At 47.1% G+C, this 22557-nt stretch overlaps 1 protein-coding gene across 2 annotated transcripts in view; it reads right to left on the bottom strand.

The window, feature by feature from the left end:
• LOC139268665 (P-selectin-like) overlaps positions 1 to 22557 on the bottom strand; it is a 186550-nt gene that overhangs the window by 17921 nt on the left and 146072 nt on the right. For both annotated transcript variants that reach the window (XM_070887195.1, XM_070887196.1), the window contains one exon: positions 22248 to 22433. In XM_070887195.1, coding sequence (XP_070743296.1) covers positions 22248 to 22433 — 186 coding nt within the window. The remainder of the gene's footprint in view (positions 1 to 22247; positions 22434 to 22557) is intronic.

Below are 22557 nucleotides of genomic sequence, written 5' to 3'. Positions count from 1 at the left end.
CAGATGTCAACACCTCCCGACTGGACGTTAGTGATGCTGGTATCGCTAAGGATCTGCACCGGGCACCGAGGGGACACCGAGGACTCCCTAGTTTTCGGATGCTCCGGGGGCAGAGCGCCGACAGTGACCACAGGAGAAGGGACTCCGGCGGCGGATGGCCGGGTCACCTACTCCCACGAGGGGAGATGGCCTGGGTGGTTGGGATCGAACTCCACCAAGTACTCCAACCATAAGGACTTTACCTACGGAGAGGCCTCCATCCCCTGCCCGGAGATCACTGTGGCCACTTCCAGAGTGAGAGTGACAGAAGGCAGGAAGGTATGCCTAACTTGCCAAGGGGACATACCTCTGGGACGGTGGTGGTGGCTCAGAAAGCTCAAGAGGGAAATGAGAGACCGACACTCGGACTGGGAACGTCTGGATAATGATACCTACCGAACCATCATGGGGTCATCCGGCGGGGTAACGGTGTGCTGGGAGAAATGGTGGCGTACGACCAAGGAATTTATTTGTGTATGTGGGGATCCACTCGCGTGTGTTCAGAGGGGGTCTCCATTGCTTTCTATAGGTGGTGGCAGGATGTCGGGGATGGGGTGGTATGGGATCTCAGCGGGGAGGCGTGTGTGATCCCTAATCCCCGGGTACCAGTAAACGCCACCGAACTTGTAGTTCGGGAAAGGAAGCCCCCACCCACGGCCAAGCCCACCGTCCCACACGAGTGCCCGACAACAACCAGGGGGCCGGGGAATGGTTTAGTGTTGGTCCCTACCGAGAAATTATTTTATCAGGGGGTACACTACGCAGTGGCATCAGTGGTGCTAAATCTGACAGATCTGCCTACCTACGTGGTGTCCCCGGGAAACCGAGCTGTTATACCAGGCTCTGCTGCGGGAGATGTTCCGGAAGTTCTATGAACTGGACTTCGGGGATGTCAAAGTGACAGACTTGTATAAACAGTGGGATAGGGCCGAACCGGGCAGGCAGAGGCGAGGGACTTTAAATGACATTCTTACGGGGTTTAACACCGGGGCGTCCGCCATAAACAGTTTGGATAACATGCAGCTGGCCCTCCAGATAAATGGGTTAAAGAATCAGCTGCGCAAAGTCCTGGGGGACGAGAATACCGTAGTGGGATCCGCGCTCCACGAAGAGGTGGCAATGACAGTTCACTTAAAGGAGATTATCTCTCAATTGGAGGCACAGGCCAGGGCTGTAAACGCCTTGATTCGGGAGGATAGAAACGCCTCCGATCAAGCCGCCCAAAATGAGGTGTGCGTGCTCTATGGGGCCTGGTTGCTGGGAGAGGGACGGAGTAACCTCGAGGATCTGAGACAGGGACAGGTCCCCTCCTGGATCAGCAACCAGCACTTAGCAGCACTGCACCCTTATGATAATGTTTTGAGTCCTTGCCAACTTCGTGTAGCATCGGAAGCCTACCCGGTACCGGTGGACTGTGGAAAGTCAAATCATACCATCATGGGTGTGATGGTCAGGATGCCCGTGATGGGGGGCGTCCCCACGACCAGCACCCCTGTACCGAGTGAAGAATGTTCGATTCCAAGAGGTCCCACCTTATGTCACAATGTGGGAGCACACTGTGACGGGTACAGACCTCTCGGGTTGTCGGAGCAGGGGAGCACAGGTAATCCTGTGCCCCCAGCACTTGAATGCTTTTGCAAGGCCACAATGCGGGTTCAGCACTGCTGGGGCAGAGCCTATCAATTGCACAATGGAGGTAATGGCCCCTAACCACATGCCTCCACAGGTAGCGTATGTAGGCGGTGGGACATATTGTGTCACCACAAGTGGCCATCGGTATGAACACGGACCGGGAAGGTGTCCAATTCCGTACAGCAGCTTTTGCTTTAAACCCAGGGCAGAGGTTCAAGTGGCACACACCAGAATCACACCCATCCCTGAACCTTCCACGATTCACCTCACGGTACAAAACAACCTCAGCCATCTACAACAATATGTCGCCCAGTTTGGCTATCCCATTGCCCCACTACCTGAGAAACTTACAGCCCTCCTCCAGGCAGTGGATTTGTCTCAAAAACATTTTTACACCATGGAGCAGAAAACTGAAATTCTAGCAGGGGAGATTGCCCAGATTAAACCCCCAGCATGGTGGAATTTGGGAATACGGGCAGACATACCTGCATGGATCCGGGTGGGATCGCATGCCTTAGTAATCGGCCAACTCCTGATTGTAGCTTATCTGCTAGTTACAAGCTGTAAGCTCAGGAGAAAAAGAAAAAAACGCAGTTCCTCAGGCTACTACACAGCCAGGAGAGCAGTTGCTAAACACTCAAGGCGTGTAAACAAAGCTTGACCGTGACACTTAGGCGGTTTTGTTATTTCCAGGGATGACTGCGTTTTCGTACATGGCTCCTGGGGAGTTTGCAGGGCAGGTTTCTTCGTTTTACGTTTGAGACCGAAATGAGACTCAATGTACAATTACTGCTGTAACCTTAAGTACATATATGTATGTTGCTGTCGTGTATTGTAACCTGTTGGATTTCTGTGTTTAGTACCGCGTTAAAAGGAATTACGATATATATCGAAGGGATCAGTTTAGAGTTAAACTGGGGAAAGTTGGGCAATTTGGGAGACCTAGGGTTTTCTCACCACCCTGAACTTTGACACACTCGAGTGGTGTCTGACTGTGTCAGATGGGGGATTATGTAGGGGAGGACGAAAACCCCCTCATTTTACCCAGAAGGAAAAGGGCTGTGGGATCAGTCTGTGCTGTGAATTGAAACCGATGGAAGGAAAACTTTGGGACACAAATGGAGACCCCCCCCCCCCAGTGTTTGGACTCATAGGAAAGGGAACTTAATTTGGAACTATCTACCAGAAAGTTTGAAATCCTAAAGTGCACATGGAAGAAACTATGAACTTTAATCGAATTTGGGATTTTTTTAAAGGTCTGCAAGAAAAGGGGTGGAGTCAATATCAAAAGGGCCAGTTTGGACATTGGAACTAATCAAATTGTCTGGGAACTGTATACCCTCGAAACTTGCCCCTTGAAAACATTAAGCATTTAAACAATGCCACATACATATTCCAACACCTTTTTCATCAGGCATAGAAATATCTGGCTCAGGCCAGACTAGCACAATGGCTACAGGAGGCCAATGCAATCAACACCCACTCAAACCTTGAGTAGGTTAAGATCAGTGGGGAAAAAAACCTAAAAACCTCAAACTGTTGCATTTTTCAAAATCAAAAGTCCACCAATGAGAAGAATCGACTTCAGCAGGAGAGGCGGACTGGATAATCTGGCTATAAAAAAAGGGTTTCTGACGTAGTGAAGAAGAGAGGAGTGATGATTTTCCCTGCCCTCGTGATTCAACAACCACAACCACAGGCCTCTCGACACGGAAGGAAAACCAGTGTCCGAAGACACTGAAGATAGAAGAAACAAACCACCAGACTGCAGAAGGCACAGTAGTGAGTATAACCTCTGGTCCCCAGAACTCCCAACTCAGTTAGGCCAGGAAAGGTGGGAGGTTGGGCATTGTACTGCTAAACTGGTGTAAAGATTTTCGTTGTGTCCGTTTAGTGGGATTTAGGGGGGATTGTTTTGTTGGTGTATTGCTGTTTGTTGAGTTACACCTTGCCAAATAAATTGGAAGCCTAAAGTTCCTCTTGGAATCACCTTGTCTCAGTTCTATTGTATTACATCTCCTGATCGTGAGTCTTATGTCAGAACCGTGTAAGGGAAGCTAGGAGCGCCTCGAAAACGCTCAACTGTGTGTCACAGGCTAGGGAAGAAGGGGTTAGGAGTGTTTGACACTCACAGGTGCCTCACAGGCTAGGCATAAGCTGTGGGGACGCACGAGTCTCAAAACCCCCTTCATAAGCTGTGGACACAGTCTCTCCAGGGGTGCTCTTGCAGCACTCAGGGTACCTCACAGGCCAGGCATAAGCTGTGAGGGCAGAAGCCCAGAGAGAGACACCCAAGGCACAACAACAACCCTGTGAAAACCCCTTACAAATCTCAAATGAACCTTCAAATGATTTTAAGTCATGATGTACAACTGGATTTTCTAAATAGTACCGTTACAAGATGGAATCTCCTCTGTCCATTGTCCAGATTCATTGCACTGGAGTCTCAAAGGTCCTTCCAAAATGAAGCCCCTGATGCAGTCAAAATGACACGTGTCATTTTTGGGTGATAACAAGATTGGGATGAGCTGTCATGCCTTTGTCAACTAGGTTCCTGACACTCACTATCTAAGTGCACACATGAAGAATCATCAATCTACCAACTCCCATTTTACTAGTTTTGAAACGTTCACCACCGAGTGGTCAGTGTTCTCACGGTGTACAATTTAGGTCAGTTTATACATGGATTACAATGACAGTTGAATACATGACATCACATCCCCCCCAAAGTCTTATTGGGGTCACAGGTTAAGTCTCTCTGGTGGTTTACGCTCCTTTGTAGAGTGCCTGAGTTGGGGCTCCGGTTGTTGGGCGCTGGCCTGAGTGTCTGCTGTTTGCGGTGCCTCAGGCCTGTCCGGACTGCCCACAGCGACTGGGCTCTCCTCCACTTGGTTCCGGTGTTCGGTCACCTGTGGTGGAGTGAACTCGACATCGTGTTCTTCCTCTGCTTCTTCCATGGGGTTGCTGAACCTCCTTTTTGTTTGATCCACGTGTTTGCGGCAGATTTGTCCATTGGTAAGTTTAACTACCAGAATCCTATTCCCCTCTTTGGCAATCATAGTGCCTGCGAGCCATTTGAGCCCTGCAGCATAGTTGAGGGCAAAGACAGGATCATTGACATCAATACATCGCGCCCTCGCATTCCTGTCATGGTAGTCACATTGTGACCGGCGCCTGCTCTCAACAATTTCTTTCATGGTGGGGTGTATAAGGGATAACCTGGTTTTGAGCGTCCTTTTCATTAGCAGCTCTGCGGGTGGAACCCCTGTGAGCAAGTGTGGTCGGGATCTATTGTCCAACAGGAGGTGTGATAAGTGGCTTTGTAAGGAACCCCCTTGGATTCTGAGCATCCCCTGTTTGATTATGTGCACTGCTCATTCTGCCTAGCCGTTTGAGGCTGGCTTGAACGGTGCCGTTCTGACATGGTTAATACCATTTCCTGCCATGAAGTCCTGAAACTCAGTACTTCTAAAGCACGGGCCATTGTCGCTGACCAAGACGTCCGATAGACCATGGGCGGCGAACATTGCCCGTAGACTTTCGACCATGGCAGAGGATGTGCTTGAATTGAGAATGTCACACTCGATCCATTTGGAGTAGGCGTCTACTATAACCAAAAACATTTTTCCCATGAAAGGACCTGCGTAGTCCACATGGATGCGTGACCATGGCTTGGCGGGCCAGGACCAGGGGCTAAGGGGGGTTTCCCTGGGTGCATTGCCCAGCTGGGCACACGTGTTGCACCTGCGAACACAAAGTTCCAGGTCTGTATCTATCCCTGGCCACCAAACATGTGACCTGGCAATTGCCTTCATCATGACAATGCCCGGGTGCTCATTGTGGAGTTCTCGGATGAACACCTCGCTGCCCATCTGGGGCATGACTATTCGGTTTCCCCATAGTAGGCAATCGGCCTGAATCGAGAGTTCATCCTTGCACCTGTGAAATGGTTTAAATTCCTCAGGGCATGCCCCGTACGTGGCTGCCCAGTTCCCATTCAGGACACATTTCTTGACTAAAGACAGTAGCGGGTCTCTATTTGTCCAGACTTTCATCTGACGGGCTGTCACGGGTGAGCCTTCGCTTTCGAAAGCTTCAACAGCCATGACCATCTCAGCAGCATGCTCAGTTGCCCCCTCGGTGGTAGCTAGTGGGAGCTTGCTGAGTGCATCGGCACAGTTTTCAGTGCCCAGTCTGTGCCGAATTGTATAGTCATAGGCGGCTAATGTGAGTGCCTACCTCTGTATGCGGGCCGATGCATTTGCATTTATGGCCTTGTTGTCGGCCAAAAGGGACGATAGGGGTTTGTGATCTGTCTCCAGCTGAAATTTCCTGCCAAACAGGTACTGGTGCATTTTTTTTACTGCATATACACATGCAAGCGCTTCCTTTTCTACCATCCCGTAGCCCTTTTCTGCCTGGGACAGACTTCTGGAGGCATAAGCTACCGGCTGTAACTGACCCTTGGCATTGACATGCTGCAACACACACCCGACCCCATAGGACGACGCATCGCACGTTAAAACAAGTTTCTTACATGGGTCATAAAGCGTTAACAGATTGTTGGAGCATAACAAATTGCGTGCTTTTTCAAAAGCCCTTTCCTGGCTGTCTCCCCAGACCCATTCGCGACCTTTGCGTAGGAGCATGTGAAGCGGCTCTAACAGCGTGCTCAATTTGGGAAGAAAGTTACCAAAATAGTTCAGGAGCCCCAGGAACGCATGCAGCTCCATCGTGTTACGGGGTCTGGGTGCTCTCTGGATCGCTTTCGTTTTGGACGCAGTAGCTCTGATCCCGTCTGCTGCTACCCTCATCCTCAGGAATTCTACCTCTGGAACCAGGAAGATGCACTTCGCCTTTTTCAGTCGCAGACCTACCCGGTCCAGTCTGCGTAACACCTCCTCCAGGTTGTGGAGGTGTTCTTCAGTATTGCAACCCGTGATGAGGATGTCGTCTAGAAAAACCACCGTCCTTGGAATCGACTTGAGGAGGCTTTCCATATTTCGTTGGAAGATCGCGCCGGCCGAGCGAATCCCGAACAGACATCTGTTGTACTCAAACAACCCCTTGTGTGTCGTGATGGTGGTCAGCTTTTTCGACTCACTCGCCAGCTCCTGGGTCATGTAAGCTGAGGTCAGGTCCAATTTTGAAAAAAGTTTGCCACCGGATAGCATCACAAAGAGGTCCTCCGCTCTCGGTAGCGGGTCCTGGTCTTGGAGTGACACCCGATTAATGGTGGCCTTGTAATCACCACATATCCTGACCGACCCATCCGCCTTGAGCACCGGCACAATCGGGCTCGCCCAGTCACTGAATTCGACTGGCGAGATGATGCCTTCCCTCAGCAGGTGGTCCAATTCGCCTTCTATCTTTTCCTGCGTCACGTACGGCACCACTCTAGCCTTGTGGTGTACTGGCCTGGCATCCGGGTTTATGTGACTCACTACCTTGGTCCCCATGAAAATTCCAATGCCGGGTTGAAACAGTGAGTCAAATTTGTCCAGGACCTGTGAGCATGATATTCGCTCCACAGAAAAAATTGCATTGACATCGCCCCATTTCCAGCTCATGACAGCAAGCCAACTCCTCCCCAGCAGCGCGGGACCATCTCCCGGGACAATCCAGGGTGGCAACCTGTTCTCCGAATCTTTGTGGGTCACGACTACCGTGGCGCTGCCTAGCACGGAATGATCTCTTTTATATATGTCCATAGCTGTGCGTCAATCGGCAATAAATTTGGCCTCCTGGCCTTGGATGCCCACAACTTTTCGAACTGTTTGATACTCATCAGGGACTGGCTGGCCCCCGTGTCTAGCTCCATTGATACTGGGATGCCATTGAGGAGCACTTTCATCATTATCGGTGGCGTCCTGGTGTATGAACCGTATATGTGCTCCACATGAACTTGCTGAACTTCAGCTTCGAGCGATTTCCCCCAGTGTCCATTTGGCCTCGTAGGGCTTACATCGGGCCCATCCTCCTCGTACATCAACCTGGCTGCAGGCTTCCTGCACATACTTGCCAAGTGACTACTGATGTTGCAATTTCTGCAGGTATATTGCTGATACCTGCAAGCTCTGGCTGTGTTTGCCTCCACACCACCAACATGAGCCGTTGTTGGAAATAAAAGGTCCGTAACCAGTCGATCATCTTTGACTGTCTCTGTAACTGTCCTTAAATGCACCATTGACAGGTATTGATGGCCCCATTACTGGCCGCATTGTCCCTTGCGATGGAAGGAATCGCCGTTCGGCTAGCCATTGTCTCTGTTGAACACCCCCTTTAGGTTCGACTGCATGCTGGGACATGTCCGATTGCCCTTGTCTGCCGAAAGAACTGTGTGCTGCATTAACAATGTTGACTCCCTGGTCATTTGCCGCATTTGAACCAAGATTTTTGTCAAACATCATTCTGGTCTCTTCCTCCCCTGAGATAAATGTCTGGGCCATCAAAGCCACTGTTTCCAGGGTCAAGTTTTTGGTCTCAATCAGTATCTGAAAACCCCAGCGTGACCGATGCCCTCAATAAAAAAGTCTCGCAGTATCTCCGCTCTGGATGCATCTGGGAACTTACATAGGCTCGCCAGTCGCCGGAGGTCTGCCATGAAGTCTGGAACGCTTTGCCCTTCTCGCCGCCGGTGCGTATAAAACCGGTGTCTCGCCATGTGCATGTTGCTCGCCGGTTTAAAGTGTTCCCCGATTAACTTACTGAGCTCTTCAAAAGTCTTGTCCGCTGGCTTCTCTGGCACCAGAAGGTCCTTCATCAGGGAGTACGTCCTGGATCCACAAACCGTCAGGAGATGAGCCCTGCATTTGTCGGCCGAATCCTGACCCAGCCATTTCTTAGTGACGAAACTTTGCTGTAGTCTCTCAATAAAATCGTCCCAATCATCACCAACACAGTACCTCTCGTCTGTGCTGCTAGTGACCATGCTTGCGTGGTTTAAATCCCAGTTTCTCGTCACCAATAATATGTCCTTACTATACAGTAGAAATGCACACGAGGCCCATACTAGAGAGAAGGTCACTCTGTGACCAGTAACCTTTATTAGCCAGCACTGAAGTGATGAAGGTGGGTGGAGCTTCCCCTTTTATACCTGAAAGTCCAGGTTCGGAATGTCTCCCACAAGTTCACCACCTAGTGGTCAGTGTTCTCACAGTGTACAACTTAGGTCAGTTTATACATGGATTACAATGACAGTTGAATACATGACAAGCTTTACATATGATTTAAAAATGAGTATCCACGTAAAGTTCTTCAGTACCTTTACAACTGGGGGTCAGTCCTGTCCACTGTCCATTGGCTTGACACTGAAGCCTGTCTGACCCGTGCAGTACAAACCCTTCACTGCAGCTAAAGTCACACGCTGAGTTGTAACTGAAGTCTCCAATGGGATGGGAGCAGTTCACTGCCCCTCGTTCAAGCCGTGTCAGTGTCTGACACGTTACAGCTGAATACAAGATTGGAATTACAACATTTTTTTTTAACATGAAACATAGGGGCGGAAATTCACCCCCGCTGAAAAAAGGGTCGCAACTACTGTTTTTGGCCACTGCAACGGATGCTGCGGCCCACCTTGCGAAAATTAGCTCTTTATCATTTTTTTGAGAGCGGGGTGGAAGTTGGTCATAATAGGGGTGGAAGTGGGTACGGGACGGAGCCTCCGCCGCTGTCAGTCATCAGCGCCAGGCTGGTGACGTCATTGCGCTGGTGCATCAACACATCTCTCACCTTCAGTTAAAGGGGAGAGCCACTGCGAGCTCTGCAGCTTTTTAAGTTAGGTCCACTGTGCCACCAGGGAGGGTTTCGGCCGGGCCAGCGGCCTGGCACCCAAGAGAGGGTGCCAGGCTGCCTGTTGGCGGCCCGGCCGAACCTGGGGGCATAATTGTCGGGCTGACCTGGCAGTCGGCAGACAAAAAGGAATAAGATGGCGGCCACAGCAGTGTGCCCACCCCTTTAATGGAGGCCGCACCGCAATTTCAAATGCAGTTCAACAGAAAAAACCGTCGGGGGCACCGAGCGGCGGCCGGAAGATTTTCTGAGGTGAATTTAACTTCCGGGACGGGACATCGGCAGTGCGCACTTTGTTGTCGCACTTACAAGGGTTCGGCGCAGCAGTGGGACAGAAGTGGGGGGGGAGCGGGTCAGATATGGTTACCACCGGAAAAACCACTGGGGAGAATTTCGCGAGCGGCAGCTACTCGACGACAAATCGCCGGCCATTCGATATCACCGCGAGGCTGCCACTTTCCGGCAGTAACAGGCCTTATCAGGAGACTGAATTTCGGCCCCATAGTATATATGCATGCGTAATGTTATATAACTTATAGCACAGGGAATTGCTCCCCTCTTTCGGGCATTAGGGAACGGGTTTCCGCGCCGCTCATGCTGCCGCTCTGTCGGGCACGCACCAAACCCATACCGACTGGCGGCAACCCCCTTTCCGATCCCCACGGGAATTTGTCTCGCGGGAAATTGCCCCACCGGAGCGGATCAGCCGCCGGTCGGTGCCACTGACAGCTTTCCCCTGCGGGAAGCTCTGTGTGTCTGGGCGGCATGTCTGCCCTTAAAGGGGAAGGTTTTATTTTAATTTTATTTTAATTATTGCCCAACTCCAAGGTCAACCCGACAGTGGTGGCCCCCCGGGTTTGGTCAAACCGCCAATACGCAGCCCGGCACCCCCTTTTGGGTACCGGGCTGATGGCCCAGCCGAACCCCTCCCTGGTGACCCAGTGGGCCTAACTAAACCCCATGCAGAGTTTGCAGCGGCTCTCCCCTTTAACTGAAGTGGTGGGACATTATGACGCAACTGACGTCATCAACGACGCGCGGTCGTCATCAACGCTCCGCCCCACCTGCATTTCTGCCCGACTGATGACAGCAATACCGCTCCGACCGAATAAATAAACTAGGAGCTGAATGTCACTCGAGTCTTCACCGCATGGGTTGGGGCAGGGAAAAAATGACAAAACAATGAGTGCGGCACTTTTTTGTCCGGGGGAAATTTCGGCCCCATAGTATATGCATGCGTAATATTATATAACTTACAGCACAGCGGAGACAGAGACAGCTTTTATTGAAGAGTTTAAAACCAAATTTATAAATGAGCATTCATTTAGTTAGTGACAGTTTTATAAATGGAGGTTTATATGGTCCATTGCTACACATCGGAGTTCATCCAATTCCCTTAAAATAAAGCCTGCAGTGCTGCTAATGTCTAATGTTGAGTTGTAATTCCAGTCTCCAATGGGATGGAGCAGTTCATTGTCCTGCGTTCAAGTTGCTATTAATGTTTGACAGGTTACAGCTAATATACAAGATTTTAATCTCAATGAAAGAAATGTGAATGTTTGAAAGCTGCTCTGGTTTTCCATTGCTCAAACGGTTTAGAGGAGTGCAGACAGGTTTATGGGAGTTGTTGTTTGATTACACCATTTTAATATTTGATGGTTCATTTAAAGTTCCCCAGTCCCTTTACAGCTGGGGGTCAGTGCTGTCCACTGTCCATTAGCTCGACACTGAAGACTGTCTGACCCACTTAGTACAAATCCTTCAGCACAGCTAAAGTCACACAATGATCTGTAACTGAAGTCTCCAATGGGATGGGAGCAGTTATAGGTTCCTCTGGCTGGACTCCTCAGCACATCACACTTCATGGCTGGAATATTAATGACACTATTTACGCTGGTTCTATTTACACATAAACGACAAAGGCGAATAGTCAATTGGAAACTAGGATGTTGCCTGATTTTCCTGGATTGCCCCAACTCACAAAATGATGTCATATGGTGGAAGTGGCGGAATTTATCTCATCTTGTGATTGGCAGCCATGTGTCTGACGTCATGGAATTCTGCTTCTCTTTATAAATTGTTCTCTAAAATTCAGAACTCTGGTGAAGAACATCCCATTCGTAATTAGTCTGTTCCTCAGCAATGTTACTGAATTCCATGAAGAACAAAACCTGATGGTTTAGTGAGTAAAGAGCCATACTAAGCCATACAGACTTGGAAGTCCCAGGTCTGATCCTCAGTCTGCACTGAGTTAACTGATCTAATCTGTGGTGGCAGAAGATTTGCTACTCTTGACTGCAATGTCCTGGGCTAGGAAGAGTTAAAAATCAGGCCCTACAGGAAAATATGTGGGCTCATGATAGATGAAGACGCATTTGGGCTCATGTGATGTTCTCTATAGTCAAATAGGCTGGAGTCACCACCTAGGTTCACAGACTAAGAATGGCAACTTGTATCAGAGTGCTGACAGTGTGCATGCTGCAGTGAGTGTTAGTGTCTCAGGAGAGGAGAAGAGAAATTTGGAACAATAAAAAAGGAAAGGCTTTCCTGTTTGTAGAACCCTATCACATCTCTCAGAAACATCTTCACATAAGTTAAGTTAACTTTGAAGTGCGATGACTAATTTATGTAGGCAAATTGGTAGTCATTTTGCACACAGGAGGATCCATGACATCAGGCGAACTTCCTATTCTTCCTTGAATACATGGGATTCATCTGAAGTGGAACAGCTAGACGGGACCTTTGTTTAACATTTAATCCAAATCTTTAACAATGCAACACTCCTTTACAACTGCCCTGCAGAGGCAACTCAAACTTTTGGGGCACGAATGTCTTGTGGAGGGGAAGGGCACAAAGCAGGCATATTGCCGGCAGGAGGGGGACATGATTTTGGAGTGGAACCCTGGTTGGCTGGGTTTCCACCCCATGTAAATACGTTTAGAAATCCTGATCATTTGGGCGGGGGGCGGGTCTGGGGTGGGGAGGCTGGGGAGGCAGATGAGCCTTCTGTCCAACTGCCCACACCCATGTCTACAGCCAGTTTTGGAGTCATGTGAGGGGAGTTCCCGGGCCACCCTGGAAATTCTGGCCAGTATGCCCGACTAATCCAGTAATGAAAGGCTCAACAGGCATAGTAACTTTTACTGAAAGGTTCTTCACATGTGACAATTATGTGTTCATTTGATGCAGTACAATACCTGTACACATGGGTACCTGTGCAGTCTTTCTGTATGTCATGTATAAATGCTTGGGGTCACTAGACACCAGGGGGCGCCACTGTTGGAGGTCATCGGGCTGTACGCGTGTGTGTGGGCCCTGGTCTATAAGTGCTGGTACCATGTCTTGAAGTCACTTTGGGCGTGAATAAAGTGAACCAGGATTGCACCGGAGTGAGTTTACAGTAACAAGTCTTTTGAGTCATTATATACAGAACATTTGGCGATGAGGTTACTTAACAACCTTCTCATGCACAATGGGCACTATTGGAATTCTGGAGAGATTCGTGGATGGTGAGGATTGGGCAGATTTTATCGACCGCCTGGATCAGTATTTTGTGACCAACAACATGGCGGGAGACAATGACGCAGTTAGGCGCCGGGCGGTTTTACTCACTGTTTGTGGTTCAAGAATATATGGTCTCATGAAGAATCTGCTCTCGCCTACACTTCCAATGGACAAAGAACACAAGGATTTATGTGCTTTGATATGTGACCATCTCAAGCCAAATGAAGGGATCATCATATCACGCTATCGCTTCTACACACATGTTCGTGCTGAGGGCCAGGATGTGTCGGGATTCATTGCCGATCTGCAATGTCTTGCTGAGCTGTGTAAGTTCAGGACCGTGTTGGAAGACATGCTGCGAGATTTCTTCGTGATAGACATCAACCATGATGTGATTCTCCGGAAGTTATTGGCTGCAGAGACGCTGGATTTGAGCAAGGCCATCGCACTGCCCAGGCATGCATGACGACTGATGATAATTTGAGGCAGATATCATCGAAAAGTCAGAGCTCCAAGACAAGTACTGTGAACAAGATTGTGTCGTTGTCTGGCAGAGCTGCTTATGGCAGGGCCTACTCGACTGCTTACGTGAAACCTGTAGCTGCTCAAAGTCCGCCAACTGGTACGAATCCTGTTTCACCCTGTTGGCGTTGTGGGGCAATCATCAGCCTCATCAGTGTCAGTTTAGGCAGTACATCGATAATGGCTGTTCCAAAGTGGGGTATCTTCAGAGAATGTGCCCACAACTGAGAAAGCGTGCTGCCGCTCATCACATTGGTGATGATGACAGTCGAGTGTTGGCCCGGATACACAACCCGAGGAGGAAGTGTATAGTCTGTATTCGTTCTTGGGAAAGAGCCAGCCAATAATGGTTAATGTGAAACTGAACGGTGTGCCAGTATCGATGGAGCTGGACACGGTGCGAGTCAGTCGATAATGAGCCAAAGGACATTCGACAAGCTGTGGGACACTGAGGTGGTGAAGCCTAAGCTGAGTCCAGTCAATGCCAAGTTGCGTACTTACACTAAGGAACTCATACCGGTGATTGGCAGTGCAGTTGTCAAGGTGTCATATGATGGTGTGGTTCATGATCCACCGTTATGGATCGTCCCAGGTAATGGTCCAACACTGTGCGGCAGGAATTGGCTCGAGAAAATCAAGTGGAATTATAACAATATTAAAGTGTCGTGTGCTCAAGTGTTGAAGAAGTTTCCTTCTTTGTTCGAACCGGGCATTCGAAATGTTACGGGAGCCAAGGTGCAGATTCAACTGGATGCTGATGCAAAGCCTGTCTATCATAAAGCTCGGTCTGTTCCCTATATGATAAGGAAGAAGGTTGAAATTGAGCTTGACAGACTCCAACATGAAGGGGTCATATCACCGGTTGAGTTTAACGAGTGGGCCAGTCCTATTGTTCCCGTGTTGAAGAGTGATGGCACTGTCAAGATTTGTGGAAACTACAAGGTTACGATTAACCGATTTTTGAAACAGGATCAGTATCCGTTACCTAGAGCTGATGACCTGTTCGCCATGCTAGCTGGTGGAAAGTCATTCACTAAGCTGGATCTGACGTCGGCCTATATGACACAGGAGCTTGTCGACACTTCGAAGAAACTTACCTGCATCAACTCCCACAAAGGACTGTTTGTCTACAACAGGTGTCCTTTTGGAATTCGTTCGGCTGCAGCCATATTTCAGAGGAATATGGAAAGTCTACTAAAATCTGTTCCTAGAACTGTCATGTTTCAAGATGACATTCTGGTCACAGGTCGCGACACTGCTGGACATCTGAACAACCTTGAGGAAGTTCTACATCGACTGGACAAAGTGGGACTCAGGCTGAAATGTTCAAAGTGTGTCTTCATGGCACCTGAAGTTGAATTCCTGGGAAGGAAGATTGCTGCTGATGTCATCAGGCCTATGGATTCGAAAACCAAGGCCATCAAAAATGTACCCAGGCCTCAGAATGTGATGGAGCTGCATTCATTCCTTGGGCTACTCAACTACTTCGGTAATTTTTTACCCAGATAGAGCACTTTACTAGAGCCACTGCACATGCTGCTCAGAAAAGGTGACAACTGGGTCTGAGGTGTATCTCAAGATAGAGCTTTTGAAAAAGCTAAGAATCTGCTCTGTTAAAACAAGCTGCTGGTTCACTATGATCCATGTAAACATCTTGTATTGGCCTGTGATGCTTCATCATATGGGGTTGGCTGTGTACTCCAACAAGCAAATGAGTCAAGTAAACTACAACCTGTTGTATATGCTTCGAGAAGTTTGTCAAAAGTGGAAAGAGTTAACAGTATGGTAGAAAAAGAAGCTTTGGCCTGTGTGTATGTGGTAAAAAAATGCATCAGTACCTGTTTGGTCTTCGATTTGAATTTGAAATGGATCACAAGCCACTCATTTCATTGTTTTCGGAAAACAAAGGTATTAATACCAATGCATCGTCCCGCATTCAGAGATGGGCGTTGATGCTGTCTGCCTATGATTATGTTGTTCGTCACAGACCGGGCACTGAGAACTGTGCAGATGCACTGAGTTGTCTGCCTTTGCCCACACCAGATATGGAGACGCCTCAACCTGCAGATCTACTGTTAGTAATGGAGGCTTTTGAGAGTGAAGGTACCCCTGTCGCTGCTCAACAAGTTAGGATCTGGACCAGCCATGACCCTATTTTATCGGTTGTAAAACGTTGTGTCATCAGTGGTGATTGGTCTGCAATACCCATGGAGATGTGTGATGAGACCGAACCTTACAACCGTCGCAAAAATGAACTGTCCATTCAGTCAGATTGTCTACTGTGGGGCAATCGTGTTATGCCCAAGAAAGGCAGAGAAAAATTTATACGTGAACTACATAGCACTCATCCTGGCATTGCATGATGAAAGCCATTGCCAGGACTCATGTTTGGTGGCCTGGAATTGACTCTGATTTGGAATCATGTGTACATCAGTGCAATACTTGCATGCAGCTAAGTAAAGTACCAGTGGAATCTCCGCTGAGTCTTTGGTCGTGGCCATTTAAACCATGGTCAAAGATCCACATCGATTTTGCGGGCCCTTTCCTGGGAAAGATGTTTTTTGTTGTGGTGGATGCATATTCAAAGTGGATAGAGTTTATTATTATGTCATTCAGTACGTCCACAGATACCATTGAGAGTCTTCGTGTCATGTTTGCTACTCACGGTTTGCCTGACATTGTTGTGAGTGACAATGGACCTTGCTTCACATGTCAGGAGTTTCAAGAGTTCATGAAACTCAATGGTATTAAACATGTGAGGTCAGTCCCATTCAAACCTGCTTCTAATGGTCAAGCAGAGCGTGCTGTTCAAACGATCAAGCAGAGCATGAAATGTGTAACTCAGGGTTCACTGCAGACTCATTTGTCACGCATATTGCTTATTTACAGGACAAGACCTCAAATGCTTACCGGGGTCTCCCCTGCTGAACTACTGATGAAGAGAAGTCTCACGACCAAACTCCCTCTTGTTCATCCCGATTTGAATGATCGTGTTGAAAACAGACGTCAAAGTCAGCAATTGTATCACGATCGTGCTGCTGTGTCACGTGATAGTTCTGTCAATGATCCGATTTATGTATTGAACTATGGTCAAAGTCCAAAGTGGATTGCCGGTACTGTCACAGCCAAGGAGGATAACAGAGTGTTTATTGTCATGCTCATGAATGGGCAAACTTACAGGAAACATGCTGATCAAGTGAAACTATGGCACACGGATGAACTGGAACCGCTTGAGGAAGATGCTGTCAGCGACCAACCAACCAATGGTCATTCATCAGAGGACTTTGCTCTCATTACCGAACCTGGACTTTCAGTCCCTGACATGGTCATTACCACACCCATCAGATTGGCTACTCAGCCTCCAGTCATAACTGACTCAGAACGCTCGCCCAGAACTGGAGTTGAACTGAAACGATCAACTAGTGAGCGGAAGCCACAGACTGTCTTAATTTGTAAAGAGACAGATACTAAGATCTTGAAGGGGGATGTTGTTATGAATTGATGCTTGGGGTCACTAGACACCAGGGGGGCGCCACTGTTGTAGGTCATCGGGCTGTGCGCGCGTGTGTGCGGGCCCTGGTATGTAAGTGCTGGTACCATTTCTTGTAATCACTTTGGGAGCGAATAAAGTGGACCAGGTTTACACCTGAGTGAGTTTACAGTAACAAGTCTTTTGAGTCATTATATACATAACACTATACAGTTTACATTTGAAAGAAAAATGATTCACCTATCCACCTATTTCGTGGATAACACATTTCTAGAGGTAGCCACCCCACAGCTTAAGAGTGTGCAGGCAGAGAGGAAGTGGGTGACCGCCAGACAGAAGAGGAGGACCAGGCAGGTATTACAGGAGTCCCCTGAGTGCATCTCACTCTCCAACCAGTATTCTATTCTGAGTACTGGTGGGGGCAATGGTTCCCCTGGGGAGTACAGCCAGGGCCAAGTCCATGGCACCACGGGTGGCTCAGCTGCACAGGGCGGGGAGGAAGAAGAGTGGAAGAGCAATAGTGGTAGGGGATTTGATAGTTAGGGGAACAGACAGGCATTTCTGCAGCCGCAGACGTGACTCCAGGATAGTATGTTGCCTCCCTGGTGCCAGGGTCAAGGATATCACGGAGTGTTTGCAGGGCATTCTGGGGGGTGGGGAGGGGGCAGGGGGAAGGGTGAACAGCCAGAGGTTGTGGTCCATATCGGTACCAATGACAGGTAGAAAGAGGGATGAGGTCCTACAGGCAGATTTTAGGGAGCTAGGAGAGAGATTAAAAAGCAGGACGTCAAAGGTAATAATCTCCGGATAATTCCCAGTATCACGTGCTATTGAGTACAGAAATAGAAGGACAGGACAGATGAATGTAGGGCTGGAAGGATGGTGCAGGAGGGCGGACTTTAGATTCTTGAGGCATTGGGACTGTTTCTGGGGGAGGTGGGACCTGTATAAGCTGGACGGGTTGCACCTCAACAGAGCCGGGACCAATATCCTCATGGAGGGGGGAGCGAGGTTGCTAGAGCTGTTGGGGAGGGTTTAAACTAGCTTAGCAGGGGGATGGGAACCTGAGAATAGATTCAGTAGGGAGAGAAGTAAAGCTGGAATTGGAAAACAAAAAAATAGAAAGCGAATTTGGAAGACAGAGGAAACAAGGGCTAGAAAGTAGACAACAAGGGAGTTTGGCAGTGCTAAATGGTATATACTTCAATGCAAGGAGTATAGGGAATAAGGCAGATGATCTGAGAGCACAGATAGACATTTGGGAGTATGATATTAAAATTATTACTGAGACATGGCTGAAAGAAGGGCAGGTATGGCAGCTCAACATTTCTGGTTACAGGGTTTTCAGACGGGATAGAGAGGGGAGTCAAAAAGGAGGGGGTGTTATGGTATTGCTTAAAGAAACAATTACAGATGTGAAGAGGGATGATATGTTGGAGGGATCATCAAATGAGGCCATATGGGTCGAATTGAAGAACAAAATAGGAGCGATCATACCACGGGGAGTGCGCTATAGACCCCCAATCAGTCAGAGGGAGATAGAAGAGAAAATATGTCGGCAAATTTCCAGAAGTGCAAAAACTATAGGGCAGTAATAGTAGGGGATTTCAACGACTCTAATATTAACTGGGATAAAATTAATGTGAAAGGTATAGAGGGTGCGGAATTCCTAAAATGCATTCAGGAGAACTTTTTTGGCCAGTATGTAGCAAGCCCAACAAGGGAGGGGGCAGTTCTGGACTTAGTTCAAGGGAATGAAGCTGGGCAGGTGGAAGGGGTATCAGTGGAAGAGCATTTTGGTGCTAGTGATCATAATTTAGTTAGATTTAGGGTAGTTATGGAAAAGAACAACGATAGACCAGGAATAAAAGTTTTCAATTGGAGATAAGCCAATTTTGATAAGCCTAGAGGTGATTTAGCCATAGTGGGCTGGAAACAGCTACTTGAAGATAAATCAGTGTCAGAGCAGTGGCAGGCATTCAAGGAGGAGATCTGAAGGGTTCAGAGCAAGTATGTTCCCTAAAGAAAAAGGGCTGGACTAACAAATCTAGTGCCCCTTGGATGTCAAGGGACATACAGGTTAGGATAAAGAAAAAAAGGGAGGGTTATGACAGATACCGAGGGCTAAATACTGCAGAAACTCGAAAGTCCAGGGGTGAAATTTTAAAAAAAATTAGGAAAGCAAAGAGAGAGCATGAAAAAATTTTGCCAAGTAAAATCAAGGAAAAAGATGTTTTATAATACATTAAGAGCAAGAGGATAAATAAAGAAAGAATATAGCCTATTAGAGACCACAATGTTATCTGTGTGTGGAGGCGGAACACGTGGGTATGGTTCTAAATGAATACTTTGCGTCTGTTTTCACCATTGAGAGGGGTGATGCAGACATTGCAATCAGGGAGGAGGAGTGTGAAATATTAGATGAAATAAATAGTGAGAGAGGAAGTATTAAGCTGTTTAGGAGCTTTGAAAGTGGATAAATCCACTTAAAGGTATCCCATGCTGTTAAGAGAAGCAAAAGAGAAAATAGCAGAGGCTCTGACCATCATTTTCCAATCCTCTCTGGCTACAGGTGTGGTGCTGGAGGACTGGAGGACTGCTAACGTGGTACCTTTGTTTAAAAAGGGAGAAAGGTATAGGCCAATTCGCCTAACTTCGGTGGTGGGAACATTATTGGAAAAAATTCTGAGAGACAGGATAAATCTTTGTTTAGAAAGATATGGATTAATCAAGGACAGTCAGCATAGATTTGTTAAAGGAAGGTCATGTCTGACTAACTGATTGAATTTTTTGAGGAGGTATCACGGAGGCTCGATGTGGGTAGTGCATTTGATGTAGTGTCTATGGATTTTAGCAAGGCTTTTGATAAGGTCCCACGTGGCAGACTGGTCATGAAAGTAAAAGCCCATAGAATCCAGGGCAAAGTGGCAAGTTGGATCCTAAATTGGCTCAGAAGTAGTAAGCAAAGGGTAATGGTTGATGGGTGTTTTTGTGACTAGAAGGCTGTTTCCAGTGGGGTTCTGCAGGGTTTACTACTAGGTCTCTTGCATTTTGTGGTATATATCAATGATTTAGACTTGAATGTAGACATAAACTGGTAGGACATTGAGAAGTGTAGAAGGACAAAGGGACCTTGGAGTGCATGACCACAGATCCCTGAAGGAAGTTAAGAAGGCATACTGAATATTTGCCTTTATTAGCCGAGGGATAGAATAAAAGAGCAGGGAGGTTATGCTTGAACTGTATAAAACACGAGCTAGGATGCAGCGAGAGTACTGCGTACAGTTCTGGTCACCACATTACAGAAAATATGTGATTGCAGGAGAGAGGGTCCAGAGGAGATTTACAAGGATATTGCCTGGACCGGAGAATTTTAGCTATGAGGAAAGTTTGGATGGACTGGGTTTGTTTTCTTTGGAACAGAGGAGACTGAGGGAAGACCTTATTGAGGTGTGTAAAATTATGAGGGACCTAGATAGAGTGGATAGGACGAACCTATTTCCCTTAGCAGAGGGGTCAACAACCAGGGGGCATAGTTTTAAAGTAATTGGTAGAAGGTTTAGAGGGGTTTTGAGGGGAAATGTCTTCACCCAGAGGGTGGTGGGGGTCTGGAACTCACTGCCTAAAAGGATGGGAGAGGCAGAAACCCTAACATTAGATAACATTAATTAAGTCAGTGCAAATGAGATAGATTTCTTTCAGAAAAATAATATTTTGGGATATAGCATATGAGTAATTTGAGGCATGACTTGGCCTGTATTTTGCTGTGAGCGGCGAAGGAACAGCTTTCGCCGTTCACCTCGCATAAAGTTTCCCAGAGAATTTTTGCGGGCATGTCAGTGGAGACTTCTAGTCATCCAGCATATATTTGGATTCAGCGCCCTCTAAAGCAAATCTGTGACATCTGCAACCAGCATTGAGGCTCTTCAAGCAATCAGATTGAAGAATCCTCACTAAGACATGCAGCCTGCAAAGCAGGAAGTTAAAAACAGAAAATATAAATTACATTTAAATCATTGTACAGGAAGCAAAATATAACTTTGAACTTACACATGAGATTAAAGGAAAGACAGAAAAGAGAAAAATAGTAAAACTATTAAAAAGATTTATTTAATTTTTTTTAAATATGCAGCATTAATTTTCTTTTGAGGGAAAGAAACTCCACACTTGTAAAATAAAATTTTCAGGGCCAGAGAGGTTGTTCAGCAGTAATTATCAGTTACTACACGATTAAAAACTCACTTAGTCCTGATTGTACAAGGCCTAAATTTTTCATCTGTGTTTAGAGTGAGAATAGTGGGTAATTAGCCTAAGTTTAAGCCATCACAGTAGTCGCTGTGCGGATTCCATCGGCAATGAAGGCAATAGCGCACTCTGTGGAGGAACAGACTATCACTGACAGCAACTTCCGGAATTCTGCATTTAACTGCACATGTGCGGACACCAGAAGTTGCTGTCAGATTTACCTAGTAATAACGGCAAGCGCTAACAACTCCAATATTCTTTTATCATGCAAATGCCAGGATGGTAGAATGCGAACTAAATGGATCTTGGTCTTTCTTCATCTAAAAATTCTACATTCTTACTATATTCCAGTCTATAATCCTCAGCAATGTTTCATGGATGTAACAACTACAGCAGTTTGGATTTACCCCTTAAGCTAGGCAGTAATCTCTAGTAACTGAGGCATAACATTACAGGACCAATGGCAAATGTGCAACAAAAATCACTGCTTCTAAATATATCGATACATGAGGAATAACATTTCATATTTTTATATGTGTTAGCAATAATTTAGAACCAAATCTGTCACATAAATTTTGCTTCTATTTCTTCTAAATTTGAGTGCCATTTCTACACATGTACGGCTTATAGTTGAACAATAGTAACTGTTTATACCCAATTTATTCTACAGCGCTGCCGCCGATGGCAGCATGAATTTCCATGGCAGGACTACAAACTAATGAGGCCCACCTAAAGAGGTAGCTTCCCAATTGCATTATAAACAGTGTCATCTCCGGCACCGGCAACCATCTTTTCTGGCAATCAGTGGCTGAGTGGCTCAGCCTGACAAGAGAGCTCAATAATGCAGGTATGTTTGACCAGATAATTACCGCACAAACCATGACTTATAAACAACAGCTCAAGTTCCAGTGCTATGAAATTTGCAATGTAAATTGGACTTATTCTACAGCACCAATATCCTTGAGCAATTCTGCAATCGCGAAGCAGATCTGGAACATAAATAGGTCATAACGTTGCAGGGTACCTTCACAGGAGGGTATTTGTGTTGTCCAATTTCCAGAAGCTCCACATTGAACCCTGTCTGATCCATTTAATATAAACCCTTCTTCACAGTTGAAGTCACATGTTGCGTTGTAACTGAAGGGTCCAAAGGGATGGGAGCAGTTTATAGTCCCTTGCTCAGGATTCTCCAGTATTGTGCATTTTGCAGCTGAAACAATAATTTAGCGATTTTGATACACATTCAAACAACTCGGTTTTAACCTTATAAGTTTTGCTTTCTATCCTAAAACACTTTAGGTTACCACCAACATCTATGAAATAAGGATTGACCC

The sequence above is a fragment of the Pristiophorus japonicus genome, chromosome 8, assembly GCF_044704955.1.
Source record: "Pristiophorus japonicus isolate sPriJap1 chromosome 8, sPriJap1.hap1, whole genome shotgun sequence".
NCBI classification, from domain to species: Eukaryota; Metazoa; Chordata; class Chondrichthyes; family Pristiophoridae; genus Pristiophorus; species Pristiophorus japonicus.
The sequence above is the reverse complement of the archived record's forward strand: the minus strand, read 5'-3'. Positions and strand labels throughout refer to the sequence as shown.